The 24,713-nt window shown below is 43.1% G+C and overlaps 1 protein-coding gene across 1 annotated transcript in view; it reads right to left on the bottom strand.

Annotated features, from left to right (window-relative positions):
* The window catches only part of CTNNBL1 (catenin beta like 1), a gene marked incomplete at both ends in the record, with an annotated part of 186,229 nt that overhangs the window by 65,682 nt on the left and 95,834 nt on the right, over positions 1-24,713 (bottom strand). Inside the window, 3 exons of the mRNA XM_080716304.1 lie at positions 20,655-20,803; positions 22,897-22,955; positions 23,185-23,257. Coding sequence (XP_080572430.1) covers positions 20,655-20,803; positions 22,897-22,955; positions 23,185-23,257 — 281 coding nt within the window. The remainder of the gene's footprint in view (positions 1-20,654; positions 20,804-22,896; positions 22,956-23,184; positions 23,258-24,713) is intronic.

Below are 24,713 nucleotides of genomic sequence, written 5' to 3' on the forward strand. Positions count from 1 at the left end.
TTTGGCTTATATCATTATCTTGATGCCAGTACCACACTGTCTTGATCGCTATTGCTTTGCAGCATTCGAAGTCCTTCTACTCTGTTTCTTTTAAATATTGTTTGGCTATTCTGGCCGCGATCCTCCCGTCTCAGCCTCCCAAATGCTGGGATTACAAGCGTGCGCCACCACGCCTGGCTAACTCTAGTATGCTTTGAAGCAAAAAGTTTTTAATTTTGATGGTATCCAATTTATCTATTATATTTCATTCTATTACAGTTTCATATGCATTTCAGGACCAGCTTGTCGATTTCTGAAATGAAGTTGCTGGGGATTCTATAAGCACTGTGCGGAATCTATGGCTCACTCTGAGAAGCACAGCCATCTTCACACTGTTAAGATTACAGAATATCTGGCCCACACACATGGGAAGTTTTCCCACTTATTTAGATCATTTTAAATTTTTTATCTGTGCACTGTAGTCATACATCTTAATGGGACACAAGATGGTAGAGGCGTACATGCACGCATCACCTAATTAGCGCTTACCCAATCCCACCCCATTCTCTCCCCCTCCCTCCTTCTCATGTTTGGCTTAGTGACTGACTTTGATGTGATTGTGAATGTACATCATAGATATTAGGAAATTTCTCTCCCCCTTCCTATCCCCCTCAGTAAGTCACCTTATTTACTTGTCTATAGTATTTCCTTCTTCATCTAGAGTTCCTCCTATGACCCATTTTCTCTCTAGCATTAGGGAGAACATTTGATTTCTTACTTTTTGTAACTGACTAATCTCACTTAGCATGATGTTCTCCAAGTCCATCCATTTCCCTGTAGATCTTTAATTTATTTCAGAAACATTACATGTATAAAATTACACAGTATAAAATTTCATATTTCTTTTGTCACATTCATTCTTAGGTACCTTTTTCTTCTTCTTTTTTTCCCCCAGTACTGAGTATTACCTAGAAGCATTCTACCTCTGAGTTCCACACAGCCTATTATTTATTTTTTATTTTTTGTGGTACCGGGGATAGAACCCAGGGGCTCTTCTACCTCTGGGCTATACTACCAGACCTATTTTATACTTTATTTGAAAACAGGGTCTTACTAAATTGCTGAGAGCCTCACTAAGTAGCTGAAGCTGGCTTCGAACCTGTGTGATCCTCCTGTCTCAGCCTCTCAAGTGATGGGATTATAAGTGTACGCCACCACGCCCGGCTCTTTTAGTCTTTTTTTTTTTTTTTTTTTTTTTGGTAGTACTGGGGATGGAACCCAGGGGCCTTCTACCTCCAGGCTACACTCCCAGACCTATTTTATATTTTATTTGGAAACAGGGTCTTTTAAGCCAGTTGAGGCTGGTTTTGAACCTGTGCAATCCTCCTGTCTCAGCCTCCCAAGTGTGGGGATTACAAGCACCTGCCAGGCTCTTTAGTCTTATTTTGAAACACGGTTTCACAAAGTTGCAGAGGGCCTCATTAAGTAGCTGCTGCTGGCCATGAACCTATGATTCTCCTGTCTCAGCCTCCCAAGTACTGGGATTACAAGCATGTGCCACCACACCCAGCTTTAGGTATCTTATTTTTTATGCTGTTATAAATAGAATTGTTTAATTTCATTTTGGACTGCTCATTGCTAGTAAAAGTTGGTTCTTATTTATTAACATTACATCCTGCAACCTTGCTAAACTTGCTTATTAGTTCTAGTAGTTATTTAGTGGGTTCCTTGGGATCTTCTGATAGTTGTACCTGCATAGAGAAGTAGTTTTATGTCTTCCTTTCCAATCTAGATGCCTTTAATTTCATTTTACTCCCTAACTACTTTGCCTAGAAACTTCAGTACAATGCCAAGTGGGGTACTTTTTTCTTGTTGGTAATTTTAGAGGAAAACATTCACTCTTTCATCATTAGGTTTGATGTTGGCTGTGGGTGTTTTTTGTTTGTTTGTTTTGTTTTGTTATATATTCTTCAATTGTTGAAAAAGATCCCCTTTATTCCTTAAGAGTATTTTTGTCATGAAAGGGTATGGATTTTGTCAAATGCCTTATCTGCATCTTCTTGTTCCTTTTTCTACTTTTCAGTGTCTTTAATTCTTCCACAATGAATATGTGTACTTTTTACAACACTGGCTCCTGCAGAGAGTTCTCTGGAGAGTTGTGGGTGGTCAGCTTTCCATGGCTGTGACAAAAGACCCAATAAAAGCAACTTATAAGGAGGAAACGTTTATTTTGGCTTGAGGTTTCATAAGTTTTAGCCCATGGTCACTTGGACCTACCGTTTTGATCCATGGCAGCCCAGTACATCATGGCAGCCGGCAAGCAAAGAGAGAACGGAACAGGCTGGGTCCCCATAGCTCTTCTTCAAGGGTATGCTACCCGGTGACTACTTCCTTCCTTTAGGCCCCATTTTCCCTGTCTGCCTGCCTGCCTGCACTGGGGACTGAACCCATGGCCTTGCATATGCTAGGTAAGTACTCCACCATTGAGCTATACCCTAGTACTTTTAAAGAAATAATTTGAGATAGGGTTTTGCTAAATTGTCCAGGCTGTCTTTGAATTTTTAATCCTCCTGCCTCAGCCTCCCAAGTAGCTGGGATTACAGATATACACTATCATGAACAGCTAGGCACACTTCTTAAAAGTCCAACCCTCTCCCAATAGCACCACAGGCTGATGACCAACTATGAACCTTGGGGGACATAAGATGGAAAGCATGGACTGGCATGGGGCGCATGCTTATAATCCTAGTACCTGGGAAGCTGACACAGGGTGAGTGCAGGCTGGTCATCCTCAACAACTTAGTGAGAAGTTATTTTAATTTCAAAATTAAAAAAGGGGGGCTGGGGATATAGATCAGAGGTAGATTGCCCAAGTTAAATCTCTAGTACCAAAAAAAGAAAAAAAGATCTAAATAAAACACAACAAAAGCATAACTTCCTATAATGTTACGCTACTTTATGAGGTAGAGTCATTTCTTATCTTGGTATGAAAAGTTAATCAAGTAATCAAGGTAATACACCATGTTTACTGAGTACTTACTCAGCACTGTGGTAAATATAGGAGAAAACAAACAGTAAGACATGGCTTTTGCTCCCAGAAATTTTAAATCTATTTGGGGAGACCAAATAACTATTAAATAGTCAGGGAAGAGTATAACTCACCATATAATTTACCCACATATTTAGTCTACAAATATTTACTAGATACCTCTCTTGTGAAAGATGAGAAATCTCACACAGCTTACATTCTACATTACATGCAGGTGACAAGGAGAAATTAAGGTAATTGTTAGTGGTCAGTGTCAAGGAAATCTAATACGGTATATTATGAATAGTCCAACCTTTATTCTCCATGCTATCGATTAATCAAAACAATCCATAGTTATGCACAGATGACCTTCAATCCAACTACTGAGTTTTAGAAAAAGAAAAAGGCTACTGCTGAGCACATGCCTTTCTGCTGGCACTAGTCTATTGTTAGGAATTATATGTCTATAAGTAATTTAAGTACAGGCAAGTAAAAATAATTTTGAGAACCCGAAACAATTGAAGTTAAGCCTAAGAAAAGGTGAGAAGTGGATATAATTAACTTTATCTGACAGAGTTGGTGCAGGTGTCAAACGGCCTGCTTTCTTTTGTGGCTGGGACCAAAATGCCTGAGAACAGCTTAGAGGAGGAAGTTTACTTGGCTCACGTTTTCAGACGCTCAGCCCACAGTGCACTGCTCCAAGGCAGAGATGTCGTGATGGCAGGGTGTGGCAGAAGAAACTGCTCAGGACTGCAGGGAAGCAGAGCGGGGAGAAGGGACCAGGGCAGATAGAGTTAAGGCCACATCCCCAGTGTCCGGCTTTCTCCAGCCGCATCCTGCCTCATTCAGATGATTAATCCATCAATGAATTTACCTGCTGATGAGAGGCTATTTCACCTCTGAACATTTTCTGCATTACCAACACACAAGCTTTTCTGGGGGACAGCCTATATTCAAACCATAACAGCAGGGGACTGACATTTGCACTGCAACTAAAGAAGGAATATTTGCCAGACAGAGAGGGCAGAGTGGTGCTGCTGTAACAGTGGTGGATACACAGCACATTCAAAGGTTGAGGAGGCCTGTGCATGCAGGCCAGACGGGAAACTAGTGGTTCTGAGGAATGGCGTGGTGGAGGATGCCTAAGGACAGGCGGCACCAAGTGCTGGAGTGCTGTCAGGGAACCTGCTCCACCCATGGATTTTGGGAAGGTACAAGTGGGTTAAGCAAAGGAAGGTCCCAGATGGACATCCTTTAGAAGACTGCACCTGGCAGCAGGGAGATGAAGGGACTGAAGCAACAGAGCTGGGGGCAGGGAGGGCAGTGGGGGACTATGGCAACAGAGCAGGAATGGCAAGAGGTTCCGGCTGTCACAGCAGTATGAAAAAGGCAAATTTGGGAGAAATATAGTATCTTAAATATCAGGAATAGGGTAAGCATGGTTCTAAATTTAGAAGGAAGAATTTCCTGTATCAAGATGAAATTCTAACAGGAAACCAGACAAATAATGCATTTGTTTTCACTGTAGCTGGACTTCAGTGAAGCCCTACTTTACAAGTCTGAATTTACAAAGGTGATGGCTTGGGCAGGTAATTGTGTGAAAAGAAATTAGGAAACTGTTGTTTAGTCACTCAGGGAAAAGCCTCACGGAATGAATGACACTCACAGCACAGGCACCTCTGTTACCATCTCACATAGCACGAATTGTTTGAGGTTTGCTATACTAAGGCCAAGGACTCTGGTTTAGCCAAGTCTCGCTTTTCTTTTCTTGCCTAGATAAATTTAAGAAAGAAAAGATTTTAGAAGTAAAGCCCTCTCCAGGTAGGTAGGTAAGGCATGTTTAAGGGGGCAGTAATTGCGTATTGATCTCCATTTAGGCAAGCTGCATGGAGGTGAACTGTGGAATATTCATCGGGCTTAAGTTCAGGCTTTTAGCAATCAATAGCTGTTTGGCCTGACTTTCTTGGGTTGGCTTTATTTGAAATATTTATTCTACTAGAGGACATGTAGTTTATCTTAGTCTTGTCTGGGTTCATCGGGTTGTCGATCACGCCAGGACCGTTGTGTGTGCCAGTTTCCATGAAACTGGGTGCCTGTGGAAACAGCTGAGGGGAGGCAGCTGCTCCCTACCCGCTCAGGTGAGCCCTGCGATGTGGGGAAAATGTTTCCTGTTGTTGTTGTTGGTGGTGGTGGTGGTGGTAGTACTGGGGTTCCTGGAAGCCCTTCTACCTCCGGGCTACACCCCCAGACCTAATTTTTTTAATATACTCTTATTTGGAAACAGGGTCTCTTAAGCCAGCGTGGCTGGCTTCGAACCTGCGCAATCCTCCTGTCTCCGCCTCTCAAGCGCGGGGATTACAAGCGTGCGCCACCATGCCCAGCCCCTGCTGTAGTTTTAATTAGCTTATTCTTTATCACGCAAAAACACATTTGCAGTGAACATGGATTCTGAGTACATTTTCTTTGCTCGTTTGTTCTTTCATCAAGTATTTATGAGACATCCAACACCAGATACAAAGTCAAGGATGCAGACGAGGCTCAGCTCATTGCTTCTGAGGAGGCTGGTCCACAGGACACCGGGACACACAGACAACGAGCCAGCTGAGAAAAGCCCAGACCTACAGTGGATGAAGGTCTATAGAGAGCCGAGTATGAGACACAAGACGGATGGCTGTCTGCCCCGGGGAGGCCTCCCAGAGGAGACGAGGCCTGAACTGAGCTTCCACGAATACTTCTCAGAAAAGGGAAAGAGGTAAAGTCCTTTCCCTCTGGGGCCAAAGGAGATTGAAGAATTAAAAAAAAAAATTAAAGTGACAGGTATTCCTTAAAGGATACTGTGAATCATAAAGTAATCTTGGCAAGAAATCTGAATAATTGCATATGAGATCATTTTTGTTTGCTTTATAATACGAATGATGAAGTTCAATTCCTTTAGAGCTCCCAAAATAAGATTACTTTACAGCATCCAAGATTACTATGAGTTAGACAGTGAAATCAATATGACTCTATTGGTCAGCTTTCTGTCCTTCTAACGAAATACCTGAGGCAATTAACTTACCAGAGAAAAAGTTTATGTACCTCATGGTTTTGGAGGTTCCAGTCCATGATCAAGTGGCCCCACTGTTTTGGGCCTCTGGGTGCTGGATGGCAACAGTGTAGAGCACACTACAGAACACAACTGCTTACCTCCACAAGCTAGGAAGCAAGAGGAAAAGGAAGAGGCCAGGGTTCCAAAATCTCTTCGAGGGCAGACCCCAGTGACCTAAGGATCTTCCATTAGGCCCCATCGCCTCCAAGTAGTACCACCCTGAGAAGCAAGCCCTTAACATATGGACCTTTGGGAGACACTCATCCAAACCAAAGCCATGACCATAGCCAATTTCAACTCACACAGTTCTCCCACATCACTGCCCACAACACGCCTCCTGCCACCAGACCCAGGTAAGGCCATGTGACTTTCCACAGCCAACTAAATGTAAGTGCAACATATGCATCCTCAGGAAACACTGCAAGATTTATTACGTCGTTCAGTCTTTTCCCTCTTTCTTAAGAGAGGCACGTCCCATTAAGCACTGCTCCTCCAGCCCAACACCTGAAATAAATAAGGTGTAAAGCAGAGCTTCTGATGGCCAGTGATGGATGTATCGTGAGTGAAAAATAAACATTTGTCATTGAAAGTCCTTGAGATTTGGGGCTTGTTACTGCAACAAAGCCTGAGTGATGACTGAGACACAGTATGGCAAAGTCACTTAGTGAAGAACAATACTTAAAAGTTAATTGCATCTCTATCCAAAAGCCATAAAAAATAAGAAAATGTAGCTTTAAAAGTATAATATACAGCTGGAGTTCCACTCTAGGTTAAAATGGAGCAACAGGGACTGAATTTACATCCCTCCCACTCCTGAAAGAAAAAGACTGGAGAAAATGCACAAAACAACGGTTTTCAGACTCCTAACATCTGGCAGCACAGGACAGGGCAACACAAGGAATGGGCCGACAGTCTCTGGGCTGTGGGCGGAGCTGGGAGTGCGGGGCGCGCGGGGCAGGGGCGCAGAGCAGAGCTCTGCAGTGTGCGGGCCTCCTGGCCTCAGCTCTCAGGGTGTGGAGTCAGGCACCGAAGAGGGCACTGCCTGACATGGGGAGGGAGAACGCCGGGCCCAGAGGGCCAGAAGGTGTGTACTGTCCTGGCTTGGGTCCGAAATGTCCTCCAAGGGCTCAGGTGTTAAAGGCTTGCTTCCTACTGCAGTAAGGCTTGGAGGTGGGGCTTGCAGAGTGACTGGACCATGAGGACTCTGACTTTGTTAGGGGTTCAATCATTGGTGGACTAATCATTTTATGGCATTAGTGGGATGTGGTAGAAACTATAGGAAGTAGGACCTAGTTGAAGGAAGTAGGTCACTGGGGGTGTGCCCTGGGGTATCTTGCCCTGGCCCCTTTCAGCATCACCCTGCTTCCAGCTGCCTTGAGAACTAATAAGCCTGCACTACCATGCTCAGCTGAAACACATTTTTTTTTTTTTTTTTTTTTTTTTTTTTTTTTGGTGGTACTGGGGTTTCTGGAAGCCCTTCTACCTCTGGGCTACACTCCCAGACCTATTTTATGCTTTTTATTATTTTTGGAAACAGGGTCTCTTAAGCCAGCGCAGCTGACTTCGAACCTGCACGATCCTCCAGTCTCCGCCTCCTAAGCGTGGGGATTACAAGCATGCACCACCACAGCCGGCTGCTGAAAGACATTTTTATTAAAAAAAAAAAAAAACTCTCAAACATAACTCATCAGCTGGGTGTGGTGCTGCATGTCTGTAACCCCAGTACTTGAGAGAATAAGACAAGAGGATTGCAGGTTCGAGGCCAGCCTTAGCAACTTAGCAAGGCTCTCAGCTACTTAATGAAACCTATTTCAAACCAAAGGACAATATGTAATGGGATGTGTAGCATATGTTGACATAAAATGCATGACGACTGCACAAGAACCAGAAGGGAGAAATGAAAGTCTATTCTTGTAAGGTTCACCACTAGGCATGTGCATGCATTCCTGGCATCTCTTTATCTTCTGTTAAGACACAGTCCTATGGGATTAGAGCCCCACCCCTATGGCTTCATTTAACCTGAATGATCTCCTTAAAGGCCTATCTCTAGTGTAGTTACCTGGGTTGGGGGTGGCGCTAAGGCTTCAACATATATGCATTTGGTAGGGAAGAGGGAGGGTAGGCGGGGGATGGCACACAACTTAGACCATAACAAATGGTAAAAGATATATATTGCCAACACTAACCAAGAGAAGGCTATGGTGGTTACGCAAATATGTAATGCAGTAGATTTCAGATCAAAGCGCATTACTATAATGGCTTGGATTTGGAATGTCCCCCTAGCTCTCACAGAAGCAAGGCAGAAACGTAGGAAGCAAGGCTTGGTTGCTAAGGAGGGGTCCCTGGGGCTGTGGCCTTGGGGAATGAATGAGGTTCCTTTCTCCCTGCTCTCTCTCTGCTTCCCACCACCACATCCTAAGCTCCAGAGAGTCTGGCCTCACATAGACTGAACCCAAAATTTCCAAGAAAAATATGAGCAAATCAATCTTCCTTCATCTAAGTTGCATGGTCAGTCTTCTTGGATTATAGCGGTGAGCATACTGACCAAGACAATACCAAGGATGAAGAATGTCATTTCATAATGACAAAAGGATCAAGCAGACATAGAATCCAAAATCTGAAAACAATCTCAAAACACATGAAACAAAGTTGATAGAATTGAAAGAAGCAGACCTATTCACAATTACAGAGATTTCAATACCTTTCAGTCAATAATTGACAGAAGAGATAGAGATAGAAAATCTATAAAACAGAAGACTTAAACAACATGATCACCAACTCAACCTACTTGCCTTTTACAAGACCTTCTGTCCAACAATAGCAGAACACACATTCAAGTTCACATAAAGTATTTAGCAACTTTACTGTATTCTAGTTCCCAACAAGCCTTCATCAATTTAGAAGGGTTCAAATCAGATTATGTTCTCTGATCACAAAGGTATTAAAGTACAAATGAATAACAGAAATATACTTGGAAAATCTCCAAATATTTGGAAACTAAACAATACACTTCTAATTTGTGAAATGAACACAGAGTATTTTGAACTATGTAAAAATGGCGTGTGCCACTATACCTAGCTATATGATTTCACTGAAATAAAATTCTAGAAAATGCAAACTGTAGTAAACAAAAAGCAAACTGATTAACTAGAGACAATGAGGTAGGGGGAGAGAAGCTATGGGAACAGGGGAACATTTTAGGTGTGATAAGTATACTCACTGTTATGCTGGTGATGAGGGTATGATTGGACTATACATATTACAATACTCAAACTGTACACCTTTGGTATGAGCAGTTTAGTGACATGGAATGATGAATAGCTATCACGCCTGATAGAAGGGCTCAGAGAGATCCTACACCCTTGCCTGCCAAGTAATCTTGATTCAGGTAATCTGCCTTCTGCGCCACAGCACTTTTCCATTTATGAAGTGGCAACGTCAGCCTGGAGTGCTACTGGAAGGATTACTGTGTGGCTTTGAAGCTTTTTCTAGTTCCTAGAGAACAGGTGCAAACTACTATTATCTGTCTAAGAGAGAACTGCAATATTCAGCTTGAGGGTAAAGAACGTTTGTTGTCGGACAAAAAAAAAACACAAGCAAGAACTGTCTGTGTGCAGCCTGGAAGCATGGCTGGCTTCTCAGAGCCATGCACCCTACTTTGCTTTTGCATTTGCATCCTGGGACAGACTGGAAGTTGGAATTAAAGACTGTTGCTCTTGAAAAAAAGTAAAGGGTCACAAGAATGAAGGTGCAACATAGCTTGGGCCTTCAGATTTTCATTAGGGACACATCAATTTAGAAGCAGGTTAAAAAACATGGAAATAAAAACAAAGTCCCCCGGCTGGCCTATCTACCTGTCTGCTTTGCCATGAGCTCACAAGGCAGACTTGGGCCCCCAAAGGCTTACTTTGCAGATAGTCTACCATCCTCATTTTTTAGCAGAGAAACTTTTCTTTCAATTAAGGAAAAACCTCAGAAAGGAAAAAAAGAAAATGGTGGTGGCTCATGGGATGGATGTGACTGTATATGCTCTTTTTGCCTTTACAGTTAATAACCAAGATGGGTTCACTGTATTTCTGCTACACAAGCCAAGGTTGCATTTGTACACATCCCTTGGGACTGCGGTGGTCTCTTCTATTTCTAACTGAAACAGGGTTTTACAACAAAAGTAATAAGCTTCATGTCAACATTTCGAAGGAAACTGACAATGTAATTCTGCTGTCTCCTACTGGCTTTGTTGCTTCGTAAAGAGCACTGAGCTTTTTGATACAGGGCATACTGTTAAAAGTGTTCTGTGGTGGCAGAAAGCAGATGATTTGGAGTGGGACTAAAATTAAACCCGATATACTGAAATCTTCTATTTGCAGCAAGCATTTTTACTAAAGAGAGACATCTGTAACCAAGAACATGGAACCAGGAAACCAGTCTCCATCCAGGCATTGTAATAGCACCATCCTCGTTTCCTGCCAAATTCTACAATGTCTGCCTCAGTAAGTATAATTTAGTCTTATCCTGCAGATTGGACTCTAAATCTGATAACTCTGTTAAACTGCACAATAAATTATGACTTCCCTGAATTTTATTTTCCTCTCAACCATCCCTGACTATAAAAATACCACCTGGTTCATGTTTATACCTAAACTTCTGCTGCTCGCTGAAGACCATTCAAACTCTCACTCCTTCTCCTAACTCTTAACCACCAAACTGGAAGAAAGAGGCCGAGCGGGCTGCCACACAAATGACTGGTGATTCCTACACAGGGGCTGGTTCTCTCTTCCTCTTAGCCTCAGTTCTACCCTGCACCTTCTATCTTGCCTTTCTTTATAAAATGCAAAGGTGACCAAATGAAAAATACTGTTTTCTTGTCTTTCTGCTGTGGTTCCTATACTCCAGAATGGCTACCTGCTGCTTTTTTCATGATATGAGTTTCACTTCTCAATTTCACTTCAATAATCTTTCTTTTGCAGGATGTCTTCATTAATTCTTTGCAGAGAGCAAAACAAAACAAACAACAAAAACAGTCTTTTTCTTATTGATTTTGTCAAGCACTGGGAAATGCGGACACTGAACACAAGAGTGAGGAAAAAGTCACCTGACAAGTCAACTCACCCCAGGTGGCAGGATGGAGGAGAGGAGAAAGGCCTGGAGGTGAGGGCAGAGAGAGGGCAGAGAGATGACAAATCTGCATGAAGGTCTTCTTCCTCTTCCTCTTCCTCCTACTCTTCCCCTTCCCCCTTCCTCTTCATTCATTTCCCTTTCCTTCTCCCCTGCCCTTTCCTCCACCTCCTCCTCTTCTTCTGTACTGGAGATTTAACCTATGGGCATTCTTCCTCCAACCTACACCCCCAGCTCTATTTTTTTGTATTGAAACAGGGTCTTTCTAGGTTGCTGAGGCTGTCCTCAAACCTAAGATCCTCCTGTCTTAGCCTCCCAAGTACTGGGATTACAGATGTGCACCTCCACACCTGGCTGATGGTTTTCTTTGAAGCTTGAGTAGAAAGGTAATAAGAACTTCACACCTGAATGCAACCCTGCAATATGTGTGATGGTGACAGAAGAATGCTGAGAGGTTCACATGCCCAAAGGACTAACCTCACGTGAGGACACATGTGCTGGCTTCTGAAGCCCAGGGTAGGTGCAGGCTAACAGGGCCATGAGCCCAGAACCAGAGCTGCTCCCCACTAAGCCTCCCCCAAGCCCTCAAGACCAAGATCACAATCACCCTATGGTCTTGTTTTCTGCTTTTATGGGCTAAAAATACGGTAAGAAAAACAAGATTAAATATTTTCAGGCAAGAAATTGAGTTCTCACCTACATGATCTTGAATAAGTTGTTTCTCTTTCTCTGAGTCTGTCTATGGAATTTGCCAGAAATTCTATGAGTCAATGCTTCTTTCTTTTATACTTTTATTGGTGCAGGATAGTCTCACATCGTTGTGCTCATCGCAACAGCGGTATTCAAGCACACAGCACGTGGTGAGCTTTCCCCTGGTACCCTCTCACTCCTCTCTTCCCTATACAAGATATTGAGGTTGGAGCCGGGTGTGGTGGCGCACGCTTGTAATCCCTGCGCTTGGGAGGCTGAGACAGGAGGATGGCACGGGTTGGAAGCCAGCCCCAGCTACTTAGTGAGGCTTTCAGCAACTTAGTGAGACCCTGTTTCCAAATAAAATATTTAAAAAGGCCTGGGAGTATAGCCCGGAGGTAGAAAGCCTCTGGGTTCCACCCCCAGTACCACCAAAAAAAAAAAAAAAAAAAAGATATTGAGGTTGGCACTGGTATTCTCACGTGTGTACCCAATGTCAGTAGAAGTGTTTCCTTCATTAGTCCGCCCCCATCACTTCCCCAAAACTATCTCCCTCACTCCACTGGAGTTTCACTTCCAATATCTAAAGCCCGCTTTATATTCCAATTACTCCCTAGCTTCCACATATGGGAGAAAAGAGTAATGATTCTAAATAACCAAAATGTTTTGAAAAGATTTACTGAAAGTCAAACGTGTATCTGTTGGTAGGTACTGAAGATACAAAGAGGAAGACCTGATCTCTGCTCTCAGAAATCTTAGTGGTGAAGATGACGATCTCGACCAACAGATGCTGACCATACAGGATGGTAAGTACTCAGACGAAGGTAAGCCAACGGCGCTAGAATTCAATGCCTCGTGTTTGGGACAGCCGAGGACAGGCTCGGGGAAGCAACAGGGCAGAAGGCGCTTAGAGAGTACAAGCCTAAACATCAGACGAGTCACCCAGAGAAAACAATGAAATGTGCTAAGAGACTGGAGGTCAGTTTAAAGAGGAAATCATAGCTGGGCACCATGGCTCACCTGTAATCCCAAACACATCGAGGCTGAGGAAGAGGATCACAAGGATCACAGTTCAAGGCCAGCCTGGAAAAACTTAGTGAGACTCTGACTCAAAATAAGAAATATAAAGGACTGGAGATGAAGCTCATAGTCCCCAGAGTTCAATCCCTAATACTGCCCCCTCTCAAAAAAAAATAAATAAATAAATAAAAAATTAAAAAAAAGAGAGAATGAGAAGAGATGCCGGTAGGAGGATTAGCAAAGGGACATGGTACCATTTCAAATCTTCATAGGCCAAGACATAAAGAAACTCCTTAAAAAAAAAAAAGTAAGGATAATTAATAGAAAAGAAACTAGAAGAATCTCCACAGGGGGGAAAAATAATAAAAAGGACAAGATAAAGCAAAATAAAACCATCAAGGAAACCAAAAGAATAAAATACATTGAAAACAGACCTTTTTTGTAGTACTGGGGATTGAAATCCAGGGACGTTCTATTTTTTGATACAGGATTTGACTAGGCTATGGAGTGTCTCACTATGTTGCTGAGGCTGGCCTTGAACCTGTGATTCTCTTGTCTCATAGCCTCTCAAGTACTGGAATTACAGGTGTGCACCACTACACTTGGCTGTGTAAAGACAATTTAACAGAACATAGATAGTATTGGCAACAAATGGTGCCAGAACTGGACATCTATATGCAAAAGTAATTAAATAACTAAAACTCAAGAAACTCATTTCATGCCTCACACCATATGCAAAATTTAAAACTTCAAGTGCATCATAGGTCTATAAATGTAGAACCTGAAGTTAAAAACTTCTGAAAGAAAATATAAAAGAAATTATTTTAGATTTTGCATTAGGTAAACATAATTTACATAAGATAATAAAAGCTACTTGCAAAAAATACATTACTTTGACTTCAAAGTAACAAGTTTGCTCTTTAAAGCACACTACTAAGAAATGAACAGGCAAGCCACAGACTGGGAGGAAAGAGTTTTCAAAACACATAGCTGACAAAGACATATCTACAGTAAAGAACACTTAAAATTCAGTAACAAGATGGCCCAGATTTAAAAAACTGGGCAAAAGAGTTGAACAGAGATTTCTAACAAAAGATGTAAGAAAGGTCATTATGTACATGAAAAGATGCTCAACACCATTAGTCATGGGAAATGCAAATGAAAACCACAATGCATACCCATGTTAGCAGCTAAAATTAAAGTCTGACAATACTGCTGGTCAGGATGTGAAGCAATGGGAGATCTACTTTGTTGGTGAAAATATAAAATGTTATAATCACTTTGGAAAACAGAGTGGTAGTTTCCAATAGTAAACATAAGTTTACAATGACTCCTAGGTATTCACCCCAGAAAAATAAAAGTTTATACTTGCCCAAGACTTTTAGCAGCTTTATTCACTAAGTCAAAATACTGCAAACAACCCAAAAAGGTAATATACTGATATACGGGAAAGTAAAGATGAATAGACTGTTACTAAGTATGAGAAGGACACATTCAATGGATAATCCAAAGTGAATGAATGTCCATAAATAAGTAAAATAAGCTAGAGAAAAAAATCACTATATTCCACTTACATGAAATTCTAGACTGACAGTGGTTGCCTGGAGCTGAGCTGGATGGGTGGAAAGTGAGTGGAAAAGGGATCTAGGGAACTTTTGGGGTGATAAGAATGATCTCTATATATACCATCCAATATCTTAGCCACTAGCCACATGTGGTTACTGGGCATCTGGAATGCAGCCAATACAATAAAGAACTAAATTTTAAACTAAATTTAATTTTCAAAGCTAATACTTTTCTTCTTTTTTGCTAATACTTGATGAAGATATAGGAAAGTATTTAAGTATGGAGGATCCTGGGTATGGCAATCTACTTTATCAACTGTAAATTTCACGAAATGTAAGTATAAATTACATACTTTGATAAAAATCTAGCATCTGAATTTGGAAGTAAATGTAATATATACACTAGATTTCAAAGATTTTACAAGGGGAAAAAAAGAATGTAAAATAGCCCCCTAAGAATTTTATATTGATTACATATTGAAATAATAATTTTTGTTATACTGAGTTAAATAAAACACATTAAAATTAACTTTCTTTTAACCATTTTAACATGGCTGCTACAAAATATAAATCACATTTCTGGGGTCCCGGGCAGGGTCAGGCGGGGCATGCCGGATCCCGGAAGAGCCGGGGTCCGGGGAAGCAGGACTCTGGGCCCCGGGCTGGACCACGTGGAGCACGCCAGACCCCTGGAGAAACCAGGCCTGGTGGTAAGACCCTGGGTCTCGGGCGGGGGTCGGGTGGGGCACACTAGACACCGGAAGAGCCGGGGCCCGGGTCGCAGGACTCTGGGCCCCAGGCCGGACCGTGCAGAGCACGCCAGACCCCTGAAGAAACTGGGCCGGTTGTAAGACCCTGGGTCCCGGGTGGGGTCAGGAGGGGCACGTTGGACCCCAGAAGAACCAGGGCCGGGGTCGCAGGACTCTGGGCCCCGGGCGGGATCACGCTGAGCACGCCAGACCCCTGGAGACACCGGGCCCGGTCGCAAGGCCCTGGGCCCTGGGTGTGGGTCAGGTGGGGCACTCCGGACCCCTGGAAGAGCTGGGGCCCAGGTCGCGGGACTCTGGGCCCCAGGTGGAGGCGAGTGGAGCACGCTGGACCCCTGGGGAAACCGGGCTCTGGTCACAGTGCTACTGAGTGCCTGATCCCACAACCTCCTCAAACCACACATACTGTCTTCTCTTATTTAAAAAAAAAAAAAAAAAGATGAAGAAAAAAAGAAAAAAGAAAAATCGAAGAGGGGTCAAGAAGGCCGTGGTGGATGCCAGGATACTGGAGATGCAGACAAAAATCCAAATGCACTGGAACTTTTGGAAAAATTCCCCGCAAAGGAGGACTGCTTCTTCTCTACATTGTTAAGAATCTTGGACATCACCTGTAAGGAGAGAGTTTAGCGGAGACCTAGGAGAAAGGCGGTGTTGAAAGCGGTCTCCGCGATGGCGGTGGAGACTTGTATTCAGGAGAAGCAGAAATCGGATCCTACCAACCTTATTTTTTTGAAGAAATTACACCAAATGTCGAATGCTACTATCGTGCATGCTTAGGAACACTGGACAACATCCAGAGTGGAAAAAGAGCTTGGGAAGGATTTGAAATGGTTGAGGCAGTGGCAATGGCAGTGGCCAGTACTCAGGGGAGGCAGAGATCTGATGCATTACACCTGGAAGGAACCTTTGAAGTAATAACCCAGAGGCAGAATGCTACCACCACACACCCTCGAGAATGTGGGACAAATGGCTGGGCGAAGAGGGTGCTTGGATTGGAGCCTGACAAGGGATAAGGCTGGCGACGGACACAGCAAAGCTGGGATTGGAGCCTGCCATGAGGCAAGGCCGGTGCTGGAGCCTCCGAGGCCGGGATCAGAGCCTGCCGAGGGGTTAGGCCGGTGCTGGGGCCAGTGAGGCCGGTATTGGAGCCTGCCTAGAGGCAAGGCCAGTGCTGAGGCCTTACAGGCCAGGATCTGAGCCTGCCGAGGGGTTAGGCCGGTGCTGAGGCCGGGGCCAGCAAGGCCAGGATCGGAGCCTGCTGTGAGGCAAGCCTGCGCTGGGGCCCCCGAGGCTGGGATAGGAGCCTGCGGAGGGGTTAGGCCGGTGCTGGGGCTAACAGCTGGCATCGGAGCCTGCCGTGAGGCAAGGCTGCTACTAGGGCCCCCAAGGCCGGGATCGGAGCCTGCCGAGGGGTTAGGCCAGTGCTGGGGCCAATGAGGCCGGGATCGGAGCCTGCCATGAGGCAAGGCTGGTGCTGGGGCCAATGAGGCCGGGATCGGAGCCTGCCAAGGGATTAGGCTGGGGCCAGCAAGGCCGGGATTGGAGCCTGCCGTGAGGCAAGGCTGGTGCTGGGGCCTCCAAGGCTGGGATGGAAGCCTGCCGAGGGGTTAGACCGGTGCCGGGGCCAACGACCACCATCGGAGCCAGCCGTGAGGCAAGGCCGGTGCTGGGGCCTCCGAGGCCGGGATCAGAGCCTGTCTTGAGGCTAGGCTGGTGCTGGGGCTACAGAGGCCGGGATCGGAGCCAGCTGAGGGGTTAGGCCGGTGTCAGGGCCAGCGAGACCAGAATCGAGGCATCCCATGAGGCAAGACCACTGCTTGAGCCAGCCAGGTTTGGATCAGTCCTCGGGGTAGCCAGGCCACTACTGGGGCCGTCAAGAGTGGGATCGGTACTTGGAACATGGCATGCACAGAGAAATATCGCAGAAAATAAAAACCAGATGCTTCCCCTAATCAGCAATAACTAGGAGGAAAGGGGCAACAGGAAGAGGTCGAGCTATAGAAAGGGCCCTATAGTGAAGCAATTAAGGTGACCAATCAGAGGGTATGGAATAGGGGAGGATGAAGCCTCTTTAAAACACAGGAGGTACATAAACAAATGTATCAAAGTTAATCACCAAACAAGCATGGGATCGAGGGAGGGGGAGGGAATGAGATGGGGGCTGGATGAGGGCTAGGATGATGTGTGCTTGTATATCCTCTCAAGTCTTGTATTCCAATGTGATATATGATTACAATGCACCAATAAAAATAAATTAAAAAATAAAAATAAAGAATAAAGAATTAAAAAAATAAAAATTAAGATATTAACAAATGCAAAATAAATAAATAAATCACATTTCTTATTCACATCACATTTCTACTGCACACAGCTATTCTGTTTTCCATTATGGTGTGGAAACAAAGATGTATACATCTGTTAAAGTTAAAAATGTACTAGAAAAAAAAAGTAAATATATTTGAAACTGTAAACTTAAAATGGGTACATTTTGTTGTATATAAATGCCTCAATTAAGTTGATAAAATATAGTGTATATGTGTAGGCTTTTGTGTGCGCATGTGATAAACATAACTATCATGTTTGAGACCTTTTCTTGTTAAAAATCAGAAATAAAAAATATACTGGGTATATACATAAAATTAACTGTTCCTTTGATAAAAACCACATTAAATTATATCACAGTCATTTAATACCTACCACTTTCACTATCCTTTGACCTTTCTGTTCATCTTTGTTTAAGCCAAATACAGAAAGTGAATGTAGTATCTTCAATGTTTTAACAGCTGCAGAACTATTCTTTTTTGTTGTTGTTGTAGAACTAGGGATTGAACCCAGGGGCATTCTACCTCTGAACTGTACCTCCAGACCTATTTTTTATTCTTTATTTTGAAACAGAGTCTCAATATGTAGCAGAGGGCCTCACTAAGTAGCTGAGGCTGGCTGCAAACCTGTGATCCTCCTGTCTCAGCCTTCCAAGTACTGGGATTACAAGCATGCGCCACCACTCCCAGATTAGTATTCTAGTTTTTATCACCAAATTCTCTCAAAATCCCTGCAAAATTAACACTATGTCTCAATTTTTCAGATAAAAAAAAGTGAAGGGCAGAAAATCAGAGGGGTAACTCGCCAAATGTCCAGAACTAATAAGCGAAAGATCTATGTTCTCAGCCCACATTTACCTCAACTCCAAAGTGCATTCTTCCACTCTGTACCACACTGCCACCTCTCCAAGTGGTCATTTTTGTAACTGTCTGATGAATGACTGAATCAAAGTAAAAAGTTGGATTTAGGGGTAACAGAACCACCAAAGGTTTTTTGATCTTCTGGTGTTACAGCTACATGGTCCTAAATGGGCTCTCTTTAGACAGAGAGCAACTCAGCTGCTCGGACTGGATGAGAAAGGGTGAATATACTAGGAAAAAAATTCCCTCCCAATTACACTTTCCATGTGGGAGTCTGAAGTAGAAAAACAACTCAGAACAAAGAGCATGGGAAAGAGACAAAAGGAAATGCTGAATCTGCTAATACAGCTAATTAATGCAAAGAAGGATCTAACCACAACTTCAGCATTCAAAAATGAAAAGTGAGGAGATCCGAGAGAGGTACAGTTTCTAAGCCTTTAGGAGCTCTTCTTTAATTAGCCTCCTGGAGTCTCAGCATTCCTATTTGAATAATCCATATTTCTGGTACTTATTCAGTTCCCCACTGCTACACATTACCAAGCCATATGCTAGAGGAATACATCACTTCATATTTGCACTCAACCATCCAAAGACACTGGCAGTTCAGACCTTTAAGAAGCTTAGGGCAAGTCCCTGCAGAGTATAGTTTTAAGGTTAGAAGAACCAAAAGCCAAGTGCATCTTCTTTGTGTGCTATTTGCTTGTGAGAAGGTAGGTCACTTCAACAAAGTACAGGCAGTTAGAAGGGTAAAGAAGACAAAAGACTCAAGAGAATCAAGCTAGAAAGAATCAGTAAGTCAGTAAAGGCCTCTGCTTGACTTCCCATACTCCTCTCCACACTTACAAAATAATTTGTTTTTAAAAGCAAAATCTCAGAGGAAGATTTTCTATCAATCCAAGGTCTGGTATGCACTGGACAAAAGAAGTCCCCCCAACACTTCACAAGTCTTTTACAAGGGAAGAAACTTTAGAAATACATATCTTGATAATTCAAAATCATTATTAAAAACAAAAAGATCATTGTAGAGTTTGCTATGATAGAAAAACAATGGAAATAAAGTCAATGTCATCAACAGAATACTAAGTCCCTCCGAGTCTGTAAGTAGTTATTGAACACTCATGAAGATTATAATATAGGGAACAACATGTTAAGTTAAAAAAGAAGTAGTATAAAATAGTATGTGTGATAGGCTAAAAACAAGAAAATAATCCTAGAAAGAGTACAAGAAAATACACACTCAAAGACAGTCTGTTTTGGGTAGCAGAATATTCTCAGGACTCCTACGTTATTTCTGTATTAGCCTGACACTTTATATAGTAGCTTGTTAATGTTTTAACATCAATCTTGCATGTCTATAGTTTAAGATATATCTAATAAATATATATCTAACTTATAAAAAAGATTTTCAAAGAAATAGCTCAGTTCAGTAGTTTTCACTACACATCAATAGAAGTTTCAAGATGGCAGACTCTGGCTCAATTTCACACACAAAAAAATAATTACATAAAGATCTGAGTATTCCAATCATGCAGACATACTTCAGTGCCTCTCAAATTAAAAAAACAACAACAAACTATCCTTGACCCTGACCCACATTCTGCTGTCACCACCCCCCTAGCCATTTAATTCTCTATTCTCTTTCCTCAGCAGATTTCTCAAAAAGAGTTTTCAACACAGGCTATCTTCCTTTTTTGTTTTTCCCTTTAGGATTCTGTGAAATAACTGAGAAGTTAGCATGATGTCCACTTCAAGGCATTAGAGCATAAAATAATTAGATAAACAAGGAAAGTCTTACAAACAGAAGCTCTAGAAGTATCCTGCCATTTCTGTATTTCCTATGCTTTGCCACACAGCACATGCACAACTCATCAATGAACGTCAATAAGAAAAATATAGATGAATGTGGCATAGATAGGTCTATGTGGTATATAAGAAAATGAGGCTAAATTTAGAGAAGAACAAAGGATAGATAAATTAAGAGAAGGACCAAAAGCACCGTTCAATGCTGTGCTGACACAACAGGCTGCATGCAGACCAAAATCCACAATTATGCATCCGCTCTAACTTTACAAAAGACTACATGTACATACGTGCCCAAACACCCACACCAGAAGACTTCTACACGCATGGGAGACTCAAGGCAATAAAAGATCATAGCTACATGTTTCTAATCCAGGCTAACAGCGAGGGGTTGGCAAGATGGGGAGATGAGAAATATACCTGAGCATGAGATTCATCAGCTGAAGGCCCTCGCCCTTCAGGAAGCGTTCCCGATTGGAACTGAGCATCAGGCAGGAACAGAGTGAATCAAACAGATTCTCCATCATCTCCTGCTCCTCGGCTGTGCTGGGATTGTGCCTTTTAAACACCTGTCAAGCAAAGAGAGCAGAAAGCACAGCGCCCTAAGAGAATGTCTTTCATCAACCACCCCAACAACCTCTAAAGCCTGTCTGTCTCGATAACCCCACAACTGAGGCAATGCAAGTTCACCAAACAAAATCTTCACCAGTTTCTATTTTGGAAAAGCTGACCTTTCTGATTTACTGGTAGTAAACAAGTGGATATCAGTCCATACAAAACCACAAAGCATTCACCTGAACCCTGGGTCCATGAGTGACAGCTCTATGGGGGGGCAGAATTGTCGCCCACAGAATCATCATCATCATCATCATCATCATCATCATCATCATCATTTATTAGTGGTGGTACTGGGGTTCCTGGAAACCCTTCTACCTCCGGGCTACACCCCCAGACCTATTTTATATTTTTATTTGGAAACAGGGTCTCTTAAGCCAGCAAGGCTGGCTTCGAACCTGCACGATCCTCCTGTCTCCGCCTCCCAAGCATGGGGATTACAAGCGTGTACCACCACACCTGGCCCCACAGATCTTTTTTAAAAAATCCAGGCATGGTGGTGTGTGCCTATAATCCCAGTACTTGGGAGGCTGAGACAGGAGGATTGCAGATTCAAGGCTAGTCTCAACAACTTAGCAAGACCCTGTTTCAAAACAAAAAATAAAAATGGTTGGAGGTATAGCTTAGAGGTAGAATTCTCCATGGGTTACATCCCTATTAGCATAAACACATACACAGGGGGAAAAATGGGGGAAAACCCACAAAAAAATTCATTTATTGTGAAATATAACAGATACAGAAAACTCCATGAAGGATATAAATGGTTAAATGAATAGAGTGAACACCCCTGAAACCACTATTCTGGCCAAGAAACAACTTTGCCAGGTAGTCCCAACACCCCCCCCCCCCTTGCATGACCCAACCATATCAACTTTCCTCCCTCTGTAAAAGTAACCACAATCCAGGGTGGCAAGAAGTCTTGGCTTAATATAAGGAAGAGTTTCCTAACAGGGCTACCCAACTGCTTCATGCAATAGTTGGGGCTCTACGTCATGGGAGGGGCTTAAAGCAGTTCTGTCTTTGCAGGAAATGGATGAAATGTTAAGAGGAAAGTCTTTTAATGATATAATCATACAGTCTACTATGATATGATCAATTCTCTCACAGGCAAAGGACCAAGTGCCTTCCCAGACTGGAAACAGTTCTGGGAAGCTCTGCTTTGGGGTGGAGGCCAAGCACTCAGACGCTGGCGCCAAGATGGGAGTTGTATGCAAACTGACATCTCAGATGCTCCCAACACTCTCGAGATTTTATCCAAATGATCTATTTTCAGTCCTGTTTTTGGAATAACACAGATGAGATCTGTTAGGAGAAATCTTAACAGCATTTTCAGAATGCCAGCAGAGTAACATTTCAATTGGGTTCCATTTCTTCCAGTGAGCAAACGGCACTTCCAATATCCCATTCCAGCCTCCAGTGCCACATCCTTCCCTCCTGTCCTCTGTGGCCTCTATCCCACGGACCCCACTTGGGGCACTAAAGGAAAGCAGGGCAACATGCACGGGAGTGGGTCAAACAAAAGCAATCTGGAAACCAGGCGCAGGGGCGCATGCCTGTGGCCCCAGTACTTGGGAAGCTGAGTCAGGAGGGTGGCAGGCTCCCAGCCAGATGCAGCTACTTAGTGAGGCCCTTTGCAACCCTGTTTCAATATAAAAAAATAAAATAGTAATGGGGGTGTAGCTCAGAAGTAGAATGCCCCTGGGCTTAATCTGCAATACCCCCCCCCCAAAAAAAGAAAGAAGATAAAAAAAGAAAAAGAAAAAAATGTGTTCTTGACCCAAGAACACACATGTAAGCAGGAAGCACTTCTCCTTCGGGCTGACAATCTCATATCAGAAGATACAGAAAGGCCATGCCAGGTTCTCAGTTGTATCTGGTCAGAAAGAGCTGATGACTCGGGGGGCAAACCTCGTGCCTCCAACCTGCCACCAGGCTCCCTGTGGCTTGCGCCATGTGACTTATTCCTTCCCACAATTTCCAGCTCCACCTCACATTTAAAGCCAGCTATGTATCTTCATGGCAGACAGGAAGCATAAGAATTACTCACGGATAACTGCTGAAGAAGCACATCGATTCCATCCAGCTCCCCAAGCAATTCCCTGTTTTCTAAAAGGGGGAAAAAATAGAGGAAGAAAAAAATGAAGCTAACTGTCAGATTTTACAGCCGTCTAACACTGATACATCAGCAAACAAAATCAATACAGCCTGACAGAGTACAAAAGCTGCAGAGAGCGCGAGAGTGGGAGCAAGGGGATGCCAAAGGCAAGAGCGCGCGGTCGTGATCTGGAGCGAGCTGGCTCCCTCCCAACAGAGCATCGATGCTGGGGGGGCTCACCATCGTTGTCCTGGAGCAGTATGGCCAGCACCTCACTGCAATACAGTTTGTTGGCATCGAAAGGCATCTTTGCCTGTGGGGAAATAGGAGGAATGAGAAAACCATTAAGGGTCTTGCTTCCCTTCCTAGGACAAATTCTTCACAAGTTAGAGGAAGTACAAGTTCGGGAAAAGGCAGGTTAAGGGAGGGGGAAGGATATATGCCTCTTCTCTCAAGGGACCAGACCCAAGTACTGCATAGCAAATGGCAGATCAACGAATGGACCTCCCACTCCCGATGCACAGGTATGAATGTCACCAGCTCTGTGAAGCCAGACTCCTCATTTTGACCTAGAGACTATATATGTCCAAGATAAATGAAAGAAAATGTTGAACTTCTAAAACTAACACCCACGAAGCTTCATTCACAAGTTTGAACCATAAAACTCAGCTGTAAATTTGCAGATTTGTTACTGGAGAAGTTGAAAAGAAAGCAGTCTTATTTAGATTAGCTGAATGTATTTATAGCAAAGTAGTTCCTTTTGGATTTTTTTTAATGCTTAAAATTTAATTTGAAATCATAAACCTATCTGCTTGTATGTCATAATCTGCCTACTATTTAAAAAGGAAACCACATTAAATATGCAAAAACGTGTTAATATTTTAACATCCAAATTACTACCCACAATTCTTTCCCTGCTGCGTGTTCTGCTACTTAGATTCAGAAGGACACGTCTACTGCAATCACCATCTTTCATGGCCATCCACACTGTTGCTTCAGTGGTAGTGTGACTTAAATAGCTCGCCGTTAACAATGCCCCTCGGATAAAAGCGTACAGAGAGGCGCAAGCCTCATTGATACGTGTTTATTTATAGTGCCTATGATCCTTAAAACGCAGGAACATAGACAGTGACCGTTCATCAGCAGCAGTCTTTGCTATGTATCTAGTTTCTTAAAATGACAGAGAATTCCTGTACCTGCCAAGGACAGGGGAAATGTTTATCTTGTAGCTAACACTTCCATCACCTTTGCACCATTTACAGTTGTGTTTGGACATTGATTTTGTACTTAAGGAGGAAAGGTGGCGTCTCATCAAGTAACATTCGGGGCCATTTCAGTTTTCTATGCTGGTCTTCCTCGTCAAGCCTAAGTGAACACCGCAGGATTGCAGGAAGCTGGCCAGGTCTGACCTATCTTAGGTTAAAAGATCTATCAGTGCACGGCCTTCCACGTGCTGATGCACAGTATGCTCCCTGGGCAAGCTCCAGGCTGTCTTTCAAGAAAACTGTTTTAGCAGCAGAGGCTTAAATGTAGTCCATGGTGTGTTTCACATTAAGAAAAATGGTTTTTACAAAAATCAAAACACAAAGGTGTAAAGACAAGGGGTGAGAATCTATCAGAATCAAAGACTTGCTAATAAAATTACTCAAGTGATTTAAGTCTCCAGTATTGCTAATGTTTAAAATTATTGTGGCCACACTAACTTATATGCAGCCTGTCAAGGGCTAGGGTTCTCTTTGAAAGAGGACACACCTAAAAAAGGTATCAGG

Source organism: Muscardinus avellanarius (genome assembly GCF_963383645.1).
Source record: "Muscardinus avellanarius genome assembly, chromosome: 19".
Classification (NCBI taxonomy): Eukaryota; Metazoa; Chordata; class Mammalia; order Rodentia; family Gliridae; genus Muscardinus; species Muscardinus avellanarius.